This window comes from Dendrobium catenatum, unplaced genomic scaffold, assembly GCF_001605985.2.
Source record: "Dendrobium catenatum unplaced genomic scaffold, ASM160598v2 fragScaff_scaffold_697, whole genome shotgun sequence".
Taxonomy (NCBI): domain Eukaryota; kingdom Viridiplantae; phylum Streptophyta; class Magnoliopsida; order Asparagales; family Orchidaceae; genus Dendrobium; species Dendrobium catenatum.
This window is the reverse complement of record NW_021319159.1, coordinates 222,522-248,302: the sequence shown is the minus strand read 5'-3', so window position 1 is coordinate 248,302 and position 25,781 is coordinate 222,522. Positions and strand designations below refer to the sequence as shown.

Sequence of the window (25,781 nt, the reverse complement as noted above, 5' to 3'; positions counted from 1 at the left end):
TAAGTAATTTTCATGCATATCCATCAAATCATTACATCTGAAATACTTAGAACACAAATTAGAACATTCAATCATATGTTTGATATCTTCAAAATCTCTAAAATAGGTCATGAGATAAATAATATTAACAATCTTCTCATTTTTTATGATGACAAACTTATGTTGGGTATAATTATAACAAAGATGCAAATTGACCTTATATCATAACTTTTAAACATTAAAGAAAAAAATATATATTATAATTGAGAAATTTCTTTGAATGCTAATTTGCTAAAAAAAATAATTCTCCCCCTAAATTTATGTATGTAAAAAGAATTATGACCAACATATAATTCTTCTTCCCCTTTGACAACATCAAAAAGAATAACATAAATATATCAAAAATTTAAATATTAGTGTATAGCATCCCAAGCATACGCCTTAAGATGCAAAATCTCTCTTCAACTATTGATTTTGTAAAAAATTTCAGCTATTTGAGAATCCATGTTTACAAAATTTATATCCACATTACCTTTGTTAACATGATGTCTAATCTCTGTGTTTAGTCCGTGATTATATAGGATTTTTTGTTAAATTAATAACACTTGTGTTATACATTTAATGGAAATAGTTTTAAGATTAATTCGAAAATCTTCAAATTATTTCTAGCCATTAAACTTAACCAACACAACTATCTACAGCTATATACTCTACTTCAGCAGTGACTAAAGAAACAAATTTTGTTTTCTAGAATACCAAATAATAAGTGATGATCCTAAAAATTGACAGGTTCCGATGTACTTTTTTTAGCAACTTTACAACTAGCATAGTCTGCATCAAAATATGCAACTAAATTTCTGTCTTCCTTCCCTGAATTGGAACTTTATTCGGTTGTTTCTCTTCTTGTGCCATTGCTTACTAAAGGGTTGCCAATGACTCTTGCACCTATGGCTTCGCCGGGTATTCCCAATGCTTCATCCTTGTCCCTACCTGCCAGGCATCTTTGGATGGTGTATTGGTTGGAAGAGATCTTTTTGATTCGTGATGTGATGTCTCTTCAGATGCTAGTTTTCATTTTCCAAGGCTTTTTGCCCCTTCTTTTTCACTAATAATGTTGGTAGAAGGACCCCTATGCCATTCCTGCTGCCTAGCTTCTTATTATTGTTTCATCATGAAACAGATTCTACATATCACAAGCCAACCACTACCCATCTTTGTAAACTTACTCTCATTTTATAGAGGCACAAATTTTTAACATGCAGCTCCATTTTCATTCGATCACCAGAGCTTGGTGATTTTTTGATATTTTATGTATGATCTAAATCTAGCAAATGATTATTTTTTTGATCTTTTTGATAAGCATCACATGCTCATCAGATTAGTTGGATGCGGATTATTGTACTTTTTTCTTTGTGTTCATATTATGTGAATGGTTGATAGATGCTTATATATATTGAGGTGGTATTTTTTGTCTTTGATACTTCTAAAGAACTATCTATTACCTTTGTTTGGATTGTTTTCCCTCATCTCCAAGTCTACTACATAAAAAAATCCGAACCTTTTTGATAGGAAACACTTGGATTTCCAAGTGTTTCTCACCAAAACCAAGTAGATCCAATGTAAAACTGCTGTCCACAGCAGAAAAACAGCCAAAAACAGTAGGAAAGCAGAGAAAAACTGCGGAAAAATCAGAGAAAAGACTTGTATTTTACTAGTAGTTGCAAGGAAAATAGCAAAGATACAATTGATCCTCAATTCGAGAGGAGGATCGATCTCTCCCAAATCTCTAGACGCCGCTAGAGCCCAAAGAAATCCTAAATCTAAGAGATCTCAAATTTCAGCCAAATTCAAGATACTCAAACCCTAGAAAAAACAACTATTTAATGCATACAAATCAAAAGGAATTCCCTAAACAGTCCCTACATTCAAATTTCCCTCTTAACTCCCCAAAATTTCTTTCCTATTTGGCTCGCGCACGCCGTGCGGCTTGCTCGGCATCCCAGCGGGCGGAAGAAACTTCCGCCCTGTTCGTGCCTGAGCCGATCCCGCCTGGACCGGTCTAACACTTTTGTTGATGGTTTATTGAATAGTAGCACCCCTTATGTCCTCCCATTTTGGAATTTGGGTTCTTTGATTGACCTATGGCTATGCTTTGGGCAGGCATATGCAACATATTGAGCATCCTACTACTACTCTTACCATTTCTTCTTCATACAATACTACATTAGATTGTTCTGAGGTGGAGAGTTATGCTTATTTTAGCTCGATTAAATCTCATGCATCTATTAGAGATTTTATTGATTCAATGAGTAAAAGATTTCTGTTGATATTTTCTCGTTAAGTCACTAATCGAAAGAACGTCTTTCTCTAACTTCTCAAATTCACTATATTACAAGTGTGACGTAATAACTCTCCTTATGATTATGTCATGTTGGATTTAGTTGGTGTCTGAATGTCGGAATGATCCACTTTTTTAAAATAGCTATACCTCTCTAAAGTTTATATTAGCTTGGCCTAATGTATTTTTTTTCTTTTTTGATGAGTTTTATTAAGTTCGTTTCGTGTATCTTGTTTACTAATTAATTATAAAATTATGTTGCATAAAAGAAAAAATCTAGTTTACAAAGTTATATTCGTGTATGCATGTATGTCATGACTGATACACCATGCATGATTATGTTTTCTTAGTTCTAATAATACTGCGACAGCAAGATCGGAGATAAAGCTTGAAGGGCAGGGCGTAACACTTAATAATAATTATGTTTCGTGTACATACTTCATAGCATTCTGTTATCCAAAATTTGTTTTCATTTTGTTAAGCCAATTGAAGATACAAAGAAGATAACGTGCATCATATTGGAGGCGCTACGTGAGACTGGACAGAGAGGAATTATTTCCCGTGGTTGGAGTGATCTTGGAAGCAGTAAGGTTTCCTGCGTTCTGTTTTTGTAATTTTATTTTCAATAACATCAAGGTGAATAGTGGATTTTTTCCTTATGTTGAAACCAACATAAATCGCAGTATTTGTTGTGCCCTAAATTCTTCTGCTGTCTTCATTTTACTTTCCAAGTATCTCATGCATTTGTGAGTTTTTTAGGGTCTTAATATAAATATGGCAATAAAGAACCTCGTATGACAGTAATTATGCTTTTCTTTCATACTATAATTAGCATACCTTATTGACGTTGTTCTTGCTTCTGCAGCGGCATAGCATTATCGAACTGTCTTAATTGGCATTTTATTTGATTGCTTATCTTAAAATTAGCTTTATTGGTGTTTGATATTGTTGCTTATAAATCAAGATCTGTAGCCGTTGATTGACTTGCAATCATGCATATTTAATATTTCGGGAATGCAAGCTTATTTTTGCCATAATTTAAACATTTCTGCTTTAATGAATAGTTATTGTGAAATATTCTAACTATATATTTCATTATCCATTCGTTGATAATCTTTTTGTTATTGTGATGGTATTTTTGAGCAGCTCTTCTTGCTAATATTGACTTCCCTCCAAAGTAGCTTTATTCTGATTTGTCAGTACTTGTTTATGCAGTTTCTCAGTTTCCTACGGATGTTTTCTTCATAGATGATTGTCCTCATGACTGGTTGTTTCCTCGGTGCACTGCAGTGGTGGGTGTCATCAACTATTTAAATATATCTACTGAAGTTTTTCTGCTGCTATTAGCACTACCTTATGTAGTGGTTATTTTGTGCATTAAAAAATTGCCTATAGGATTTTTAAGATTTACTTCACTTATGAAAAGTACAAGTCCAACTGTATTTCTGTTTCTCTTCTATTTGAAATACTAATTGATTATTAAGACAATGGAAATAAGTGAGGTGGATTAGGGCATACAAAAAGATCAGAGAATTGAATCACAAGAGAGGAAGAAAAAATCAAATTTACTTCAATGTTCATGAGAGTAGAATTGTTACAAAATTGCTTTATTAATAAGAGGATTTGACATGCGGTAAAATAACAGAAGGTATCAACTTATGGGAAGTAATCTAATCTCAATCAAAATATTAAACTAAGGATCTATCATAATTGGCAGATATTTTAAAGAAGGATCTTTCATAATTGACATTTTTATTACACAAATAATCCTATTATGTTAGGCAGGCAAGTCCAAAATAAAGTAGATATGGCATGTTAGACCATTATGTCTTATATCAACTCTGCAAAAACTATTCTCTAACGAGTTAGAGAGTAGTTGGGGTTCATAGAGGCCATAGTGATGGAACTGGTTTGTGTACCTCTCTAAGTAATCTAAGTAGATAGGCGCTTAGTTTGACCATCATGAAGGTGCCTATCACTGTGTAAATTTAATTTAATTTTGACGGTCCTATGAAAGAGAGGTGGTTTTGGAGAAAGTGACTCGAGATTTGTGCAACAAAGGGAGGTTAAAATGCATGTCAGTGCATTTGGTATTGATTGTGGCATGCTTGGGCTGAAGAAAACGGAGAATTTGTGAATGCTTGGGTAGCAGGTTGATATAATCCATGATTGTAGTGAGTGTGTGTTGACCTCTGTGTAAAGAACCAAAAGAAGAAAAAAAATTTTATCGTACCATAGCTCTGTCGAATCCCTGAAATCCCGCTAAAATCCTTGGACCGTCGAAGGAATCCCGCAAATCCTGCGTAACTCTTGTGATTTAGCTGCCTCGACGCCGCTGCACTTGGTCAATAAAAGGAAGAAGAGAGTGAGCCTTCGGCTCTTCTTCCCCATTCAATACCTCCCTTCCTGCACACAAAAGTCGAATCCCTCCTCAGACCCGCATGAGACCCGACGAGCGTGTTGTGGGAACACACGTGATATCTAGGGATGTTGCGCGGGTCAATAAATTTGAACCCAATCGTCCTAAGAAAAAATGGAGTCAACAAAGTTTAATAAATAATTATAAAATGCCCCCAAACACCCACATGGTTCCCAGCGAGCGTGTTATTGGTACATACTTGACGTCTAGGAATGCTGCACGGATCAATAAATGAACGTAGTACAAGCCCGATCCTTCTATATGGATTGTTAAAAGTCGACACGGCTCATATTATGAGACAAATATACAGTCAAGGTGTCGACTAAAATATCTTTTTTATACTTTCATATAAGTCCTTCAAGGTCTTCAATAAAGAAAATTCATTAACAAATGTATAAAGCCTACAAAACCCAATCCCCTATCGGCAAGTTGATAAGGTCGACAAAGTTTAATCAATAGAAATGACCCCAAAACACCCCGATGATGGCTGTGTTGACTGCAGATCTCAGCTGGAGGGGTTAATTCTAACAATTCAAAATGCTTCCTAAATTTCAAAGTACTCATGCAATCAAAAACTCCCAGAAAATTCCAAATCCAAATATTTAAAATTGAAGTAATCCATCAAACTATTTAAAGAAAAATTCATCCATCATCCGCAACAGTTTATCAGGATGAACAAATCAAATTTACTTCTTCTTATATAGAGTTAATGCCTAGTTGAAAATATCACTAGGATTCATTCTCAAATAATCTCCTGCTAATAAGGACGTGGTACGTGTCCTCTAACCGGCGATTTTGCCGACAAATGACACCGCATGATTGATGCAAGCAAAAATTTGGGAGAGGGCCCCAAATTTTTTATCACGAAAATAAGACTTTCTAGATAAAAGAAAGACACAATTATACTCAAAAGGAGAGACAACTTAGAAACTTTAGAACAAACTCTTACATTTCATATAAAAAGAACACTTACAACATAAAGAAACACAATACTAAAAGACACCTTTTATATCATAAAGACTCTTAGAAGACGCTTACAAAAGTCTCAAACAAGACACCTAAAGAAGCTTGTCAATCGTTGCCTTGAGAAGAAGGATACAAATGGAATGAAACTTGCGGAGAGACGAAAGAGGTTAGAAGCCAAGATGAAGGAGAAGCTCGCAAGCTTTCCTAGAGGAGAAAGAAAATGGAACAAGCTCGCAAGCTTTTCCACGACGAAACCCGCAGGTTTAGGCTCCAAAAATAATTCACATAACCTTCTAAAACAGCCACAAAACATCTTATATTTGTAGACAAGAGAGGGGGAACTAAACAGCCCCAAAAACTCTTCAAATTCTTAAATAAATGAGGGAAATGAAAGGCTAACAGCCACCACACAGCAGTCCCCAAACTACACAGGAAACAGAGCACCAAAAGCCATGGGAAAAGCCCCCCAATAGTCATGGGAAAGCAGCCCAGGCAGGGACCAAGCAGGGAACCGAGGAGCCCAGCCGCAGGAACCCAGGGGGAAGGCACGAGAATTCTTCCCAGCACAGGAAACCAGCAGCCGGCCACGGAACCAAGGGAGCAAAGGCACGGGAACAGCCCCCAGCACAGGAAACCGAAGAGCCAACCACAAAAATCCATGAGACAAGCTCAGATTTTTAAGAACAAAAGGGAAGGAGAAGAGACAAAACTACTAATAAAGAGCTACTTAAATAGATTAATAAATGAACTAAAAACATAGCTCATAATGAGCTAAGTCTTAGTTCAATAAATGAACTAAAAATCGGCTCATAATGAGCTAAATTTCAGCTCAAAAATTAATGAGCTAGCAAGCTCAAGGGAAGTCAAAACCCAAATTTTTGGATTAGGTTTGACCCCCCCTGCCTACATCAAGGATAATCAGTTATGACCTGGTTCCCTCTGAACCGAATGATTTTGTTGCCAAATGGCATCACGAGATAGCGTTTATGGCCAGAGCCAATACATTGCTTAGTGGCATCAAATCCTTGAGATATGAATCCATATGATATAATCGATAGGGCACAAAGCCCTCTGTTAGCTAAGGTGGATTCAAATTTGTCCCCTTAGACAAGCATTCCTCCCAGGTCTACAAGGTACCTTAGGACGAAACCACCCATGGTGTTGACAAGGATCCTTCTGTCATGTTGGGTCGACTATCTCCTATGACTAAGTAGACCAGGGACCACGATGGCCCAGGACGACGGAACCATGAGATCTTGATCGGGTCCATCATCCATTCCCCCACCATCCGCTTTAAGTGCAAGATGGTGAAATTCCCGTATCTCTACATATCTGATTGACGATTAGCCTTAATCGAAAGTTCTCTCTCATTAATGGGAGGGGTAATTAACTATAGGGGCTTGCGCCTATAGGAAATCAGAACTCAGATCATAAAGTTCTCGCAAAATGAGGGAGAAATCATTGAGTAGTGTCTTATCTACAACATCATCTGCATTCCAAAATTTATCCCAGAACTTAAATTCCGTTAAAACTCCCCCCCCCCAAAAAAAAGCACAGCGGTCGGAGGCTAGGGCCAAATTTTCGGAGCCCACAATGTGAAATCTTGGACATAAACCTTTGGGGGCATATTCGAAATTTTATAATGATTTAGAATTTCTTTAAACCAATTAAATTCACTCATTTGCATTTTTTCAAAACTTGTAAAGACATCCAAATTCGAATATGTGCAAACTTCTACAACTTACATCCATCTTGTCATGATACAAAAATTGGGTAGTCTACATTCTAGAGGATCACTCTCTATCGCAATTAGTCATTTAAATTGAAAGATGCAAACTATATTTAAATAATTTAGAAACATACAGGGATTTGGTTTGTGGGACTTTGAAGACCCACATCTATCTCAATAGTCCACCAATTAAATAAGTATATTGAACAATCTTCCAACTATTTTATGGATGTGAGAATCCTAGAGAAAGAGACCTGCAGCCTATGATAATTTTGTCATAACACGAGCATTGAGTGGGAACGAATGTAACTTGTAATATTTGGAAAACAAGCAAGCTAATCATTCAATTTTACCTTGAATAATAACACAACCTAGGGTTTGATCTTAAGATATAATGGCATAGGTCTTGTAATTAGCGGCACTTGTTATTTTGAATTAATTTAATTTAATTTTAAATTAAATAACCGCTCTTTTAAAAAATTCGGCAGCCTCCTGAAGTCCAATTCCCGCAGGCAGATCGAGAGGGCTTCGTGCCTGGTTCACATGTGGGTAAGAGAGCAAGTGGATGGTCTAGGGGACTTTGGCTCCTGTGAGCAACACATAGAGGGATCGAGAGAGAGAGAGAGAGAGAGAGAGAGAGAGAGAGAGAGAGAGAGAGTGTGGAAGTTCTGTGCGTGAGTTGCTCAAATGGATATGGGTATGAGCGGTTTTTGTGCGATATAAAGGAAACGAGAGAGTTATGTGAGAGCAAACGTGGGTAGTGGGAACGGTTATTAAAATCGTAAGGTGGTTAGAGGTCAACAAAATTCACTTTTTTCATAAATGAGAAAAGGGAAGCTGAAAGCTATAATAGGTTTAGATTTACCTTAACTGAAGACCTAGGAGGAGAAAGAAAAATTTCATCACTTTGATTCCAAGCCCTAACCACAAGGAAAAATGTCCTATGACTCATGCTCAACATCATCGCACTCGACTCCAAACACAACTCTACCCTTTGCTCAATTGGCCTCCCATTCTCTCTCTTTCTCTCCTACTTGCTCTCTTCATTTCTCTTCCTCTCAATTTATATCCCCTTCTCCCACTCTTTTTCTCTCATGCAATTTTGCCCCCTTTCCATCCCCACTCTCTTATAAACAGACTAATAGTTGGTTTCTTTCAATCAATATTAATTGGTTAAAATTTCTTTTATGTATCTCTTTTTTTATATCATTAAATAGATCTCTTAACCAATTTTATCTTTAGACATTTTATTTTTTAATTAAAATCATAATACAATAAATCTATATTGAGAAATTAGTTTATTTAAATAATTTCAATCTTAACGATTCAATTCCTTTGAAGTAAATTCGATCAAACCTGTCTATTTAAATAAAATTAATTTTGAATACTCTATTATATCTAAGCAAATTCAGTCAAGCATACATTTTTAAATAAATTTGATCTTGAAAACTTGATTAAATCTTAAATTTATTCAATAATTTTAATTTACTAAATTTTTTCTTTTAATATTTAGAATTAATTACATAAAATACCGGGTCTTTCCATCTTATGACTCAATAATTGGGTTGATTAAGCTTATTTAGCCAAGTAGACCCCATAGAGGAATTCATGTCCAAATTAGAAGGCTGGGATTGCAGATAAAGTGATTCACTGTTGTTTCACTATAATGATTTGCTTAGGAAATTTGTTGGGTCCATTCTCTTGAATATGAACTGAGCAGAATTTGCGGGAAGCCAAATCGAGCCAATTACTTAAATTAAATTAGACCAAGATTACACAGGATTGATGAGGTTGCTAAATTTGGCTAGTCAAGACTGTTTTTGATTTAGTTAGACTATTATAAGACTAATTAATGGTTTAATTCTTGGTCAATCATTTTAGTAAAGGTCAATTAATCTCACTAGATCCAGATGGCTGATTTTAAGTAATCTAGTCAATGCTATCACATTTAACTCAAACTACTTACTGGACACTCCATTGTGCATGCCAAAACTTACTTTTTTGCACATTGTTGACCTGTACATGGAAGCAAAAAAAAAAAAAGAAAAATATTTTATGTACTTGCCCTGACGCCCACACGAGCTCACACATCGAAGGCATGTTCGCGACACTCCTCCTACATCGCACGACCTCACGTTGTTAAAGACATGAGAGAGGGAGGGCTTCAGTTCCCTAGTGACAAATCAACATCGCTCCTTCCCCGCCTTCTTCGTTGTTGTTCGACTTTGCTCCTTCGACGTCGTTCCTTTCCTCTCCAAATGGAAGTTACAACATTTCGATTGGAAGCAACAATCGTGAGCTCATCGCTGTGAAGGTTACTTTCTCCCTTTTGTGTGCTTCTTTGGCCCTTCTTGGCTGTTCGACTTCATAGCTTCAACGACTTTCCCTTCCTCTAGGATCGGAAGTTACGACACTTTGGTTGGAAGCAAAAACGGGAGCTTGCATGCAATGAAGGTAACTTTCTCCTTATTGCTCGCTTCTTCGGCTCCGTCATTGTCGTTCGACTCCGCTCCTTCCAGGACTTCCCCTTCCTATCCGATCGGAAGCAGACGGAGCTCACTAACCGTGAGGTTAACTTTCCCTTTCGAGCGCTTCTTCGGCCTAGTCCCGTAAATCTGCTGAATCGAGGGGTAAAATTTTTTTTAATTAATTAATTATTATTAATTATGAGTAATTAATTAAATATAATTATAACTAGTTAATTAGTTATAATTAATTAATGTTATTATAATTATTTCAAAAAAGAGAAGAAAGGAGGATGCTAGCTTGCTCTCTTGCCTCGATGCGTGTGACGATTCGTTTAACTACCTATACCCACTTTTCTTAGCATTGTAGGAACAAACCCGATGCGACACACTCAACAAGGCAGGTAAGCAGCCCTCGACTTCAAAATTTTATCATGTACTAAATGAAACACAATAGACTTGAACTTAAAGCGAGAACTTGTGAATATTGAATTTGATTTGAGCAACATCAATTAGAACTTGAACATATAAGACTTGAAATTGAACTTGAATTGGATATAATAAATAAAATTGAATGAACTAAACTTGAGTCATGTGCAAGAAAACTCGAACTCGGGTTTGAACTAAGTGCGAAGGAGCTTGAACATGCAACAAAATTTGCAGTTACAAGGGACTAGACATACAAGGCTTGAACTGGATAACAAGGGACTCGAACAAGGAACCACAGAGGACCGAATATTAGATCAACGAATGTGCAACCATAATATAAGCATTAAAATGATAATTTGGATTATCAAAATAAAAGGTCCTTTGTTATTCAAACATCACTTTTCTTCATCTAGTTGAGAAAATAGAAGACTTGTAACACTTAACATGGCTCAGCTACATGCAAGCAATCATGTCCATCTGTTACAAACACAATATCAAAATGCAATCAAATGTATTGATCCCTACAAGCAATGGGGGTCAAAATATATGAAGAAATTAGCAATGAATGGAGTTCATCCAACACTCATCATTCACTTGCAAACACTAATGGGAAACAGTGCGACTACAATGAATATCACAGTGTGTCCATGAATTAGACATAGAAGCTTATACATAGCTGATGTTACTGAGGTGGCCTTGTAAGTGATGATATCCAGTATGAGATGGGTATGAAGAATCCCTCGCAAATAATGATATGGAGACTCAGCAAATACAAAAGCGTGTTCTCAATTAGTATGCAATGAATTGCTAACCAAGATGAATTTGAAAATTTTTGAACAAATACAATAACCTCTACACAGTCATTTTAAACTTGTGAACAAGTTCAATGTACCCTTACAATCAACCACCGTGTAATATCCTACAAATACACCAATTCGTTGCAAGAAAATACATAAGGGTTTTAGTAAATGAAGTACCCTGTAATCAACAACGAGCCATAATGAATGCATCTACATGCCTACAAATAGCAATAACAGGTTTATAACAAATATTAAAAATTTGCAGCAAAGGCATTAGGAATACATGCAAATGACGATAGGAGGTATGCTGCATATACGATGAATTTCTTAGGCGTATGGATACTCATACAAGGTGTCATTTACAAGCATAGATGAAAGCCTACAATGTGTATAAATACATACGATTAAACGTACAAGATTATTATGTGCGCACTACGGCCTATTTGTGGATTATAAAACAGAAAGGTCACAATAAGTGCGAGCTCCTACAAATCACCATAGGAAACTTGTCATGCATACAACATGCCACCCACCAACAAATGCAAAAGTACTGTGATAAATGCAAATACCTACAAGTACTTGTAAGGGACCCGATGTCTACAAGTACAACGCAAGAGAACTGCGATAACATGATTCATCTACAAGAAGCAGTGGCAGATATACTATAAAGGCAAGGGATCCTTTATGAGCATACAATATGCCATTCCCCAGTAAAGATCAAAGACTTCGAGCAAAGATGTAAAAGAATTGTGATAGATGCAAGCATTTACAACCTAAAGCAGGAGATTTGTTAGTGCATTATAATCCACTTGCAAAAAATAACAAATAGTGCACGATAGTCTACTCGTAGAAAACAGGCAAATAACTAGTACAACGCCACGCCACCTGATTCGCGACATCCATGCAAGCGAACATAAGGCGTTTATAAATATTTCAAAATACCCCCGTACATGCACCGTAATTTGTATACACATAGGTACACAAAAGGGGTAAATGTAACCAAACACCCGTATAGGCCGCTACGAGTGTGTTGTAGGAACACACGCCATGTCTAGGGATGCTACGCGGATCAATAAATTTGAACCCGATTCTCCTAAGCAAGTAGATAAGAGTTGACAAGGTTCAGTAAATAACTAAAAAATGCCTCCAAACACCCGCATGGGCCCCAACGAGCGTGTTATTGATACACCATGATGCCCAAGGATGCTACGCAGGTTAAATGGTGAATCAAAGTTCGAGCCTGGTCCTTCTATGCGGGTAGATGGGAGTCGACACGGCTCGAACCATTAAATAAATATGCGGTCGCGAGGTCGACCGAGATATTTATTTTATACATTCATATTAAGCCTTCAATAAAGAAAACTCACCAAGAAATGCATATAGCATACGAAACCCGATCCTATGTCGATAACTCGACATAGTCGACATGGTTCAGCCATTAAATAAATATTCGGCCGCGAGGACGGTCGGGATATTTATTTTATATATTTATATTAGGCCTTCAAGGTATTCAATAAAGAAAACTCACCAACAAAGGTCCGAAGCCTATAAAACCCGATCCCCTATTAGCAAGTTGATAGGGTTGACAAGGTTTAGTCAATGGAAATGACCTCGTAAACCCCGATGATGGCTGTGTTGAATGAAGATCTCGACCGGAGGGGTTAATTTTAAATACTTAAAATGCCACCCAAACTTCATGAAAATACCCAAAAATCCAAAATCATCCAAATCCAAATGTTTAAAATTGAAATAATTCATCTAATAACTTACAGCAAAATCCATCCACCCTCTGCAATAGTTTGTCAGGGTGGACAAGCAAAGAGCTAATGCTTAGTCGAAAATATCACTAGGATCCATTCTCAAATAATCTTCTGCCAGTAAAAACTTGATACGTGTCCTCTAACCGGCGATTTTGCCGTCAAATGGCACCGTAGGATAAATGATTATGACCCTGGGCCCTCTGAACCGAGTGGTTTTGCCGCCAAATGGCACCACGAGATAGCGGTTATGGTCAGAGCCAATATATTCCTTAGTGACATCAAATCCTTGAGATATGAATCAATAGGATATAATCGATATAACACAAAGTCCTCTGTCAGCTAAGGTGGATTCAAATTTATCTCCTTAGACAAACATCCATCCCAGGTATATAAGGTACCCTTTGACGAAGCAACTCATGGCTGCCGACAAGGATCCTTCTATCAGGTTGGGTCGACTAGCTCATCTGACTAAGTAGAGCAGGGATCATGATGGCTGGGATGATGGAACCATGGGATCTTGATCGGGTCCATCACCCATTCCCCCACCATTCGCTTTAAGTGCAAGATGGTGAAATTTCCAATTTTAAATAACAAACATCCAAACTTTTCAAATCCCTAAGCCCATGCTACTACTATACGCCTGATACTACGTATCTATGGATACAACATATCTGATTGACGACTAGCCTTAATCGACAGTTCTCTCTCGTTATCGGGAGAGGTAATTAACTATAGGGGCTTGCGCCTATAGGAAACCAAAACTCAGATCATAAAGTCCTCGCAAAATGAGGGCGAAATCTCTTGGTAGTGTCTTATCTACAAACCCATCTGTCTTCTAAAATTTACCCCGGAACTTTAATCCGTTAAAACTCCCGCGAAAGAAAAGCAATGCGGGTGGAGGCTGGGGCTGAATTTTCGGAGCCCACACACATTAACCTTCTTAGGTTTACAAAGCCATCTTCACAACATTATCGCTATCACATTTAAATTGTCTTAATTGCATCAAATTTTAACACATACTATATAGGCAATCAAATGTAATTTTAAAAAATTTGCACCTACTCATGATATTCTTTTATCATATAATTTCCTTAAGGAATTTCTCCTTAAGGAAAACGCTAAAGCTGAAAATTTTGGTTAAGTCAAATATCTTCACAACCATCTGATACAAGTCCTCGCAAAACGCTAAAGCTGAAAATTGTACGACAGAAGAGTAGTTAATTAATGCTTCCTTTTCGGCAAGCAGAGGGGATAAATTTTAAAATCCACTTTTCTGGTTTATGTATATATATATATTCTATCTTTAGTCCGGACATGAAGCAGGATGTCAATAATACTGTTCTTGTTGCTTACGTACATGTATGTTGGATTATAAAGGAGATGATGCAATACAGTCTTCTATTAGTGAATGTTATGTATATCCTTCCCTGTGGAATAATTTTGCATTTAATGTTATAATTTTTTTAGCAAATTATTTGACTAAATCTGATTTGTTCGTTTTCCTTCTTCTTTTTCAACTCTTGCTTTTTTATCGCTATTCTAGAAGGAGCTTTTAAGAGAAGCCTTTCCATTCCTGATTAGTATATCGTTTGAAAATTTGTTTAGGTTCACCATGGTGGAGCTGGTACAACAGCTGCAGGACTAAGAGCTGGGGTAATCTTCTTTTGGAAAATTTTATTTGCTGTTATTAGCATGGTTTAGTTATTGTTGCCTGGAACACTTCTCCTTGAGTCACTCGTTGGCCAAATTGAAAGTTCGAAAGCATTATTATGCTGAAATCTTACTTTGTTAACGAGGAATAGATGTTACCAAGCATGCATAACTAGTTTATGTATTTGAAGTAAATAATCAAAATGGTCCTAAGATTTTTAAATGCATCAATTTTAGTCTCAGACATTTTTAGGTGTTCACTTGAATCTCTCTTTTCACTAAATGATAATTGATTTTATGATACCATTAATTTTTCCCTTTTTTTATAGTAATTGGTGGAGTGAATCTTTTCCTGAGAGCATTATGGGCTTTTTCAAAGTCGATCTCCCTACTTAATATTAGCTCACTAATGTGTTTGGCCCTAAAAATCCAAAATGTCATTATAAGAAGCTTCCCTTCACCAATTTTCATTCAAAAATGGTGAAGTTGATGGTAGGACCAAATTAGTTCATATTTGGCGAGTTTCAGAACTAAATTGAATACATGTTAAGTTATAGGATCAAAATAGATGCTTAAAAAGCCTTGGTCTCTTTGCATTTTAGCTTTCAGTCTGCTATAAAAAACGTTCAGTTTCATACAAGCATTACGCTGAAATCTAACTTTGCTAACTGGAGCAATATGTTACAAAGCATGCATGATACAACTTGATTTTTCATCCCGCCTGCATTTCTCACCAGCAGTAGAGGATTTAGACTGTCTGGTTAGCATATTCTGATATCTTTACTCTTCATGATATGTACTTTTGGTCTTCATAATATACAATTTGATTGCTGAATTCCTGCCTATCATTTGCAGTGTCCCACTACTGTTGTGCCTTTCTTTGGGGACCAATTCTTCTGGGGCGAAAGGATACTTGCAAGAGGAGTTGGACCTCAACCTATTCCCATATCAGAGCTCAATGTTGACCGTCTTTCTAATGCCATAAAATTTATGCTTGAACCAGAGGTTATTATATCGACTTTATCGTTGGAAATTTTGGTTATTTGTGGAGAACATCGGAAGTGGATCGATAGCTTTGTGTTATATATATCCTTGCCCATGCGTTTTCCTGCGACATATTTATATTAGTCATGAATCTCCGTCATATTTTAGTGTGTCTGACCTTTTATTTTCTCAAGCCTCTGAGTTATTAATAGTTGCGGCTTTATTGAAAGGAAATTCTTTTGTGTGTTTATATTAGTTGTTGACTTGTTGCAGTAGTTCAGATTCCTTCACCCAAAATGCACTAATCTCGACATGCTTTTTTTTTTCCCTTCTAACATTTTCAAATAATCAAGCATGTAAGTACCTTCTTCTTTGGGTGATTTCGGCAAATATTATTTTTAGTTAATGTACGTGTGGTAACCATGTTTGATTAAACTTCCTGAGTGCTATTTTTTTTTTTTATCTAGTATTGGTCTGTGATATTTTTTGTCCTCTTCTTGGAAGAAGAAATGGCTGCATCGGAGGTTGATGATTTGCTAGAAAAAGTTTTTGGGCTAGGATGTAACGTAAATTTGATCAAATTAAATTTTAAACTTATTCAATTTTTTTATGATGACTGTAGTACAAAATGTTTTTGATTAGATGCGAGAAAATTTCATCCTTATCAAAACTTCCCAAATTTCAGCTGAATACGTTATCGGTCATTGAGGAAAACTCAGGTTTAGAGGGCGCGAACGAAAAGGCCCTTCAACAAAAAATAAAGATAAAATGAAATAAAAAAACTCATAGGGCCTGATGCATGGATTTAAATTTTACCTTCCCTCTCATCATTGTTTCCACTTTAATTTATTTTTATATATATATTTTTAGGTGAAGCTACGAGCAATGGAGTTGGGCAAACAGATTGAAAATGAAGATGGCGTAGTTGGAGCAGTCAATGCTTTCCATAGGCATTTACCAACAAAACTACCCATACCTCCTTTCCCGCCTGCATCTGAGGAACTTCCACACCCGTTCCAATGGCTTCTTACAGTCATAGAGAAATGGTGCTGTCTTCCCTTCACTATGTTATAATGGTAACTATTGTCGTCACTGTACATATTATTTAATTTTGTCTTTCTCTTCCCATTTATTTATCATTCCATTATTGATATCCTGTGAATAATCGGCAGTTCATAATTTTTCAAACGGTAGTTTGTGCAATTTTCGGCTGTAATGAATTGAGAGTTTTGAGTATTTATAAGCAATAGATCTGTATGTTTGTATGGCTTTTGCCAAAAACCTGACAGTTTAAAAGAAATACTCAATGGTTATGGTCGTTTTTGTCGCTTTATTTATTTTTTTTTATATTTGATTTTGCAGTTTTATAAAAATACCATCAAATTCTTATCAATTTTTCATAAATTTATTTATATATCATCATAATCTATAAATAATAGAAAAAAAAATATTACTATTACCAATTTATCTAAAATAGTATGTATATTTTCATTTATAGATTTTGATGTCATTTAGATGTTGGGATGTCATAAACTAAATATTAAAATTTAGTTAGTGGTACATGCGGAAACGAACCTTTTGGTTTTTGCTGTTTAAGTTTTTGAAAAATGGTTTTCCAACTAACAAATTTAAGCCTGCTTTACTATAAGCTTGTTGGATGTGTTATTTTCTATGGGTGAGCAATTAGGGCTTGAGGTTGGAGAGGTACGGGCGACTTCACTTCCCTAAACCCGCAATCTTCTAATTTGTTGGATGATGCCAGCACTGAGCGTATGATCTTGGAGAAGATGATGATGAATATTCAAGGTTTCAGTGAGCTCATGAAATTGGGAAGCTTTTAGGCTATTTAGAGCAAGTGGGTGGCCTGATGCGGGTAATGACGAATGATCCCATATTCGAGATGCTTCGTGGAAATTATAAAGACTTTCTCTTAAAAGGATTAATATTTTTTGCACAGTAATTTTTCTCCTGTCAACGAGGGAGATTAAATGGATTAATTCCCAACTTGATGGCGAGCTGGTGATGTTGATCAACTACTTTGAGGAGCTGTCGAATTCTATGGCAACAGTGATCTCCTTTGTATCGTATCTTCACGGGAGCGACCTCACGTGGTAGGTGAACCTGTTCAAGAATGTCATTATAGTGAAGACATTCTAGAATGGCTATGTGCAATTCTCACCCATAATATGGGATTGGAAAGATAAGTTCATGTTCATCTAGAGAATGGTAGGATGGAGCTTATGTCGCAACTCAACCCAACCAGTTAGGTCCTATCGTGTTGAGTTGTGACAGACAAACCCTAAGAACTAATTTTTGAAATATTTTATATTCACTTTCAATATAAATTTTAAATAATAATATACTATAAAGCTACTAAAACATCAAGAGTACTTCAAATAAACTTATTAACAAAATCTCTTTCATTTCATTACATGATTTATAATATAGTGCATAGCTACAAAATAGAGAGCAATGCAAAATATAACATAACCTAACCTTGATTATACAAAAATAAAAGCAGAGCAATACCTATATAGACTCAAACCAAATTTTTTAACTGCTAGTAAACATGTTCTTTTCCTTTCCCAGATCCTAAAAATATAATATAAAACTACACTGAGTTACAACAGCTCAACATGCCACAACACTAATCTCAATTTTTTTCTTTTATGAAATATTTTTATAATATTTAAATGCAATATAATAAGTCATTGTGCTAAGCAAAGTAATAAGAGCATAGCAGTTATCTAAAAATTCAAATAATAATATTGATCAGTTAATCAAACATAAATTCATTTTATAGAATAGTTCATATCATAGATTTCTCCTATCCTAAGCAAAATCTCATGGGATTTTGGCCTCTCATGACTCCCAACAGAATATCTCCCTCTTTCAGACAAAATATCAAAGTATTTTTTCCCTTTATTAATCCTAAGAGATAGATTTTACAAATTTTAATTCTTAGTTAGAAACATAATCTTAAAGGATTTTGACCTCTTATATCTCCCAACAAATATATTTTTATATCAAAATTGTTTAATACCATATAAACACATATTTCATTATATTATAGCAATTTAAACAAAATTAGGCACATTTCATAATTACACAATTTCTATAATGATAGGCAATTCTACTGAGTAAAAATACATAATTTTAAAATATACCAAAATTATCAAAGATTATATAAAATATTATTTGAAGACTTTAATTGTAATACAATGCTATTTTTTAAAGCATGGTTTATTTTTTATTCAACAAAGATGGCCTAATTTCCAAACCCCTTATTTGTAAAATTACTAAAAAAAAATATATAAAATGCCCAGAATCTTAATTTTTATAACATATAAAAAGTTATGTGATGAAAGTTTTTCCATACTAAAGTTATTCATATTTTTTGTAACTAAAATAAAATTTTAGAAAGAAAAATTATATTTTTGAAAACTGAAATAGGCATAATGTGACCTATCTCGATATGAATTACATTTTGGACTAAGCCAACGGCTAAAAATGACTCAAAGAAGGTCAAAAATCCTTTTTTTTCCTTTCAAAATCCCTCTCCTTCCCCTTCTTCTTCGGATGCCAACGTCAAGCAAGTGAAGGGAAAGGTAGATTTAATATTATATTTAACTACAAATAATGGCCTGACATTGTAGTGCCACCATATAGTGTTGCAATGCTAGTTCAAATTCTAATAATCTGATACTACAATACTGCAATATCACTATTTGACACTTAGGTGAAACTATAGTGTCGTGGCAATTAAACACCTAATATTGTGTCGCTCTAGGGGGGAAATTATATAATTCTCCAATATACATTATGAACCCCAAGGATTCATTCCTGAATATATATATATATAAATACCTTTCTCATACACTAAAACATTTTCAAACACATACAAATGGGTTTAAAACACAAATTTTAAATATATATATTTTTCAATTTGGGTTAGATTAGGTAGAACCAAATGTTGAACTTAGAGATGTCACATTTCTCTCCTCCTCAAGAAAATGTCATCCTCAATATTTCAAAACTTAGATCTCAAATCACAGAAACAAATCAAGATATAGCTATCTCATCTCTACTCTTTTTACAAGTAGCTTCCCGTTTAGTTATGTTCTTCATCTAAACTTTAACCATTAAAATTTATTTTTTTCTTAACTTTTTGACATCATAGGCTAAAAGACTTTTTAGTTCTTCCCCATAAATTTGATTCAGATATACCTCAACGTCTTCAGCAGATCTCCTATTTCTAGAACTAGATATCCATTTTCATAAAATTGACACGTGAAACACATTATGAGTTTCTAACATGTGATATGGTAATTGTAACCTATAAGAAAATTGCCTAATCCTTTTATCTACTTCAAACGGTCCAATATATCTTAAACATAACTTTCCTTCCTTGCCAAATATGTTGATATCTTTCATTAGCATGATCTTAGTATCAAAATACTATTTCTACCTATCATGTATAGGTTTCAATTTGTCTCCTGATCAAATGAATCTTTTAGTTACATAATCAACCAAAATTGGCTTATTCAAATATCTTTCACCCACCTCGATCCAATATAATGGTGACACTTCCTACCATAAAGAGCTTCAAGTGCAGTCATACATGTACTTGATTGAAAATTATTACTATAAGAAAATTTAATTAGAAAAATGTAAACCTCCTAGCCAACCCCAAAATCCAAAATATAGAGTCTCAGAAGATCTTTTAGTTCATGTATAGTCCTCTCAGACTATCCATCCATCTAAAGATGAAAAGTCCTACTAAAATATAGGTCGTAACCAAATTTTGTTGAATACAACTTCACAGTCTAGAGGTAAACCTATCATATATATTTGAAATTTTAACTCTTGATGTCCCATGTGTTTTAACTTAGTTTTTATAATTATGTTTTCATGTTATATGTGTATTTTTTTATTATTCCAAATAGTTCGATCAAATTTTAGAGAGAGAAGATCTATGGTTTTAGAGAGAGAATTCGTCACTATTTTTCAATTTTGATTCTTCCCGCTTGTGTTGGCGGTTCTTCCACTCAAGGCGGGAGGCCCTCCGGCTGCCTATTCCAGTCGTCGAAGTTGTGAGGATCTTCATTCTCATGTCATACGTAAATGTGACCTGACTCCATTTCAGAGGATTGATGAGGAAGGTCCTATGATTTTTAAAGAACCAAAGTTTGATGCTCCAAAGATTTATGAAGGTACATTCAAGACTCCTACTTCTAAGTGTGATTTTTCTTTATTAAAGAGGCCAAATAATGGTGAAGAGGCTTCCTCTTCGGACATGAATCTTCTTATAAAGAGATTTGGGGTTGTGAATGATACGGGGAAAACAGATAATCGTGGTGCCGTGAAAGATACATTAGATGTTTGTGGTCTTGGTGCAAGAAGATACTGGTGAAGTTATCAAAGGAAGGGAGGGAGTTGTTTCAGCGAATTCATGGAGTAGGCCTCCTAATATCAAGATTAACTTTTCAAAGGGCTTAACAATTATGGCTGATGGCGTGGTGGTAAAATTGTATGAGCCAAACATCAAAGTTAATTTTTAGAAGTTGCAATTTTCATTAGTTGTGATGGTTTTTTCCGTAATATCCCAATTCAGTTGATTACAAATGAATTGTGTAGACAGTGGATGCAGTTTGACAAATTCCACCTAACTATTTTTGGGTTAGGTTGGGTTATGTGCTCATTTTTTCACTTGAAGCTATGGACAATGTGTTATCGAGTGGCCCATGGTTTGTGAATGGGAATATAGTGGGGATTGACAAATGGAATGTTGAATTTTCTATAACTTCTTTAAAAGGTTTGACATCTCTAGTATGGGTGAGGATGTCGTATTTGCCTCTTCACTATTGGGATGAGGTAAATATTGTGAATTTGATTTCAGGGAATAGAATTTTGACCGACGACTTAACCGCCGGCGGAGCCGTCGGTAATACCGACGGTCTATAAACCGCCAGTGAAAACCGCCGGTATTTGCCATTTTTCCTGTAGTGGTATTTGCCTCTTCACTATTGGAATGAGGTAAATATTGTGAATTTGATTTCAGGGAATAGAATTTTGATAATAGCAAATACTTTTATTTCTCAACGACTATCTTACCTACTAATATTTCAGGTCCATAAGATCAAACTACAATTCGAACCAGCTCAAGATTGGGTAAACTAGGTCTGAGTCAATTTGTAATATTTTTCTTCTTGAGTCAATTGTAAACAATGTGATTTCTGATGCTAAGTAATCTTGCACACACACAATTGTAAGAAATTTTTTGATAATTTTAGAGTTTTTTTTGTTTTTGCTATCATCGTCGAGGACGATCCAAAAAAATTAGCCAGGATGATCAGTTAAAATAAAAACCCTAATTAGGGCATCCTAGTTAAGGCAGTCGTCATTAAGCGCAACGTTCTGGATGATATTCGTATCGGTCAGGATGATGGGCTCAAATTAGAAAGAATTGGCCGTCATATCTACTTAGTTATCTTTTATTTTTTGACATCGTCCTGAATGATACAATGCAATTATGCCTAAATTAATTTGGTAATTAAGGAAATCAATTAAGGTTTGATTTCTTGATCATATCGTTCTAGATGATCGAAGGATCGGTCAGGACGATCAATTCAAAAACCTTAGTTATTCCTGACAGATCAAATATCAACCAGCTTCTATTCAGGGTGATGCTCTGGACGATATGCACTCAATTGAACTAATCATCTGGGATGGTCATGAGACCAGCCTGGACGATCAGGTTATCTTTTCATCATCTAAACATCCATTTAGGGAAATATTCTAGATGATATTCAATTACTTGTATTAATCATACAAGATGATATCCTATCATCCTGGACAATATGAATAAAAAATCTTCTGATCGCCCCAAATCGTCCTAGCTGATTGAGCTAAATTTGTACTGGTCGTACAAGATGATAAAGTCAGTTTGTTGCAATTAAGAGCTATTCTTAAGCTCTTCTATTTAAGACCTCTTGTTCTACCCAAGAGATCATCTTTTGCTGTTGTTCTGACCTGAGAGAGCCAAGATGAGAGGGAGAGCAAGGGAGAGAGAGAGGATCTTATGAGGGGGGGGGGATTTGTGAGGGGTTTCACAAAGATTGCTCCAAGCAAGGATCCATTTTCTTCTTCTCCGATCGTCATCCCTAGTTCCTTAGTGGTTCTAGAGAGATCTACTTCAGCAACTAATAATGGTTCTCTGCCTGCTTTAGGAGGAATCAAAAGGAGTTGAGGTTCTCTACCTACTTTAGGAGAAAGCAAAAGGAGTTGGGTTCTCTGCCTCACCGGGGTTGGTGAAAAGGAGGTTTGTACAGGCTTCTCTGCCTTACTGTAGGAGCAAAAGAAGAGTCACTAAGTTTAGTGCAATACTCGGAGGGTGCCTCCGAGGAGTGGATGTAGGTCGAGTTGACCGAACCATTATAAATCTCTGCGTTCTTTATTACTGCTTACGCATTTAATTTCCACATTTTGATTTCTTTGTGGTGAACTTTGGTTTGAGTTTGTGTTTTGATTAAAGAATTTTTTAAATACCAATTCACCCCCCCTCCTCTTAGTTAGCCTTGGGCTAATTCATAAGGGCTTAACATTCCTATCAAACTTTCAAGTGGTATCAGAGCGGGATTCATAAAATTGAGTTTTTGAAAACTTTTTGAATTTCGATCAATGGCTAACTTTGGTAATCATAATACTGCGGAAGGGTATTCTATTACCCGACCATCTTTTATTTGATAATATTCCATTTGATTTTTACAAAACTCCTATATCTATGTTTTTACAATCAATTGACTATCGCATGTGGATGCTTATTAAGGATGGTTATACACCTCCTCGTGAAATTAATGACATTAAAATTGAACTTATTTTTACTAAATGGACTTTTGATAAACGGGATTTAGCACAACTTAATGCAAAATATTTGAACTGTTTTTTATGTGATTTAAAATATGAAGATTATATGCATGTTTTAACTTGTGTAAATGATAAAGAAATATGTGATAGATTATGTATTACTTATGAAGGAACCAATGAAGTTAAACAGTCTAGGTTGATTATTTTATTGCGTGACTATGAACTTTTTTGTATGAAACCTACTAAATCAATTTCTGAGATGTATATTAGGTTTACTCAAATTGTCACCTCATTGTATGCTTTAGGAAGAGAGCTAACTAACTATAAAAGAGTGAATAAAATTTTGAGATTTTTGCATTCTTCTTTTGATGCTATGATTATTACAATTACTGAATATAAGAATTTGAATACTTATTCTATTAATAACTTACTTGGATCACTTATTGCTTACGATCAAGGGGTGAATCAAAGAAACCTTGATGTAGGTGAGAAAAAGAAGAAGAAAACTGTGACACTGTAAGCCAACAACATGAACACTGATTCTTCCAGGTCTAAAGCAATGATGTTGCCTTCATCATTAGGCAATTCAAAAGTTTTCTAAGATAGAATAACAAGTATCACCAAAAGTGGAAAAAAAGGTAATGATAGTAAAAAATTTAAAAATTCTTCTGATCTTGTTTGCTATGAATGAAAGAAGCCTGAACATGTTAAAGCTGATTGTTCTACACTTTAAGAGAAGGAAGAGGAGAAACCCAAATACAGGAAGGACAAGAAGTAGTACCAAAAGTATTTTGGGTGGATTCTACATCTAACTCATATAAGACTAAAGCTGAAGAGGAGATAACAAACTTATGCTTGATGGGAATCATCTTAGTCAGTCTGATTAAGAAGAGATATGTGAACCAACCTATAATAAATTACTTAAAATTTGTGAGAAAATTCATGCATCATATAAGAAACTTAAGAAATCGCATGCTAGTTTGAAATTTGAGTTTTTGAATTTGTAAAAATAGCATGAAGTTTTAAGTAAAGAATACACTCAACTTGATAGCAATCACATGTCTTTACTTGATGAGTTTAATGATTTAAATAAAAAGCATTCTGATTTATCAATTGAGCATGATTCACTAAAAGCAAATCTCAAAGCATTTGAAAATAACAAACCAATATTGCATACATCACAAAAAAGGAAGCATAACCACCCAAGTAGATTAGTAAATCATTTTTCTGGAGTTAGATATTTTTTATGTGGCATCCTAGGACATATTTCATACACTTGCACTGTTTACCATAGTACACATTGGGTGTGGAGACCCAAATTGCATGATTCACATCATAATACACATGCATTGCATTCTTCTTTGTATAAGAAGGGACCTAAACCTATTTAGGTTCCTAAATCTAACATTTGATATTTTGTCGGTAAACTCTCACAAAAGGTCTCATGAGAGAATGTGGTACCTAGACAGCGGATGCTCACGATATATGACTGGAGATGCCAATCAATTTATTTTGTTGGAGACCTAGACAGGAGGCAAGGTTACTCTTTGAGACAACACCACCAGAAAAGTGGTGGGCTCAGGTAGAAATAGAAATTCTAAGAACCTTTTGATTGAAAATATTTTATTTGTAGATGGATTGAAACACAACTTGTTCAACATCAGTTAGCTTTATGATAAGGGCTTCATCATAAAATTCTTGGCAAACACTTACGTTATCAGCTTAAATAATAATACTATTTTGTAAGAAAAGCGGATCAACAATATTTACATACTTGATTTAAATAATATTAAATGTATTGCTTTATTTTGCTTAAAAACTATTGCTGATAATTCTTGGTTGTGGCACAGAATATTATGTCATGTTAGTATAAAAACTCTTAGGAGAGTGACCCAGAAATACCTAGTTAGAGGTGTGCCCAAGCCTAAAGTCTCTAAAGACCACCTTTGTGATGTCTGCCAACTAGGGAAGCAAGTACAATCCTCTTTTCACTATATTAAGGATATTAGTACCTCTAGACCTTTAGAAGTCCTTCACATGGATTTGTTTGGACCCATTAGCACTACCAGCTTATGGGGGAAAGTCTATGATTTTGTGATTGTGATGACTACTTGAGGTTCACTTGGATTAAATTTTTATCACATAAGAGTGAGTCTTTTGATGAGTTTAGATTCTTCTCGACTTGGATTCAAAAAAAGTTAGCTTGTGAGATCTTGACCAACCATGGTGATCATAGGAGAGAGTTTGAAATTAAGAGATTTGAATACTTTTATGAGGATAAAGGGATAAGTCACAACTTCTCAGCTCCTAGGACCCCTCAGTAAAATAGGTTAGCTGAAAGGTAGAACAGAACCTTAGTTAAGGCCACTAGAGCCATACTTGCTGAGTATTTACTT

General features: G+C 35.2%; 1 protein-coding gene across 6 annotated transcripts in view; it reads left to right on the top strand.

The window, feature by feature from the left end:
• Window positions 1-16,852, top strand: part of LOC110103918 (sterol 3-beta-glucosyltransferase UGT80B1) — a 103,507-nt gene extending 86,655 nt beyond the window's left edge. For 5 of the 6 annotated variants that reach the window (XM_028695849.1, XM_020832799.2, XM_028695850.1 and 2 more), the window contains 5 exons: window positions 2,800-2,902; window positions 3,533-3,609; window positions 14,491-14,538; window positions 15,391-15,540; window positions 16,390-16,852. In XM_028695849.1, coding sequence (XP_028551682.1) covers window positions 2,800-2,902; window positions 3,533-3,609; window positions 14,491-14,538; window positions 15,391-15,540; window positions 16,390-16,593 — 582 coding nt within the window. In that variant the 3' untranslated portion in view covers window positions 16,594-16,852. Of the gene's footprint in view, window positions 1-2,799; window positions 2,903-3,532; window positions 3,610-14,490; window positions 14,539-15,390; window positions 15,541-16,389 lie in introns of those variants that run through there. The other variant, XR_003701134.1, reaches the window with a different exon arrangement.
• Window positions 16,853-25,781: the final 8,929 nt, after the last annotated feature.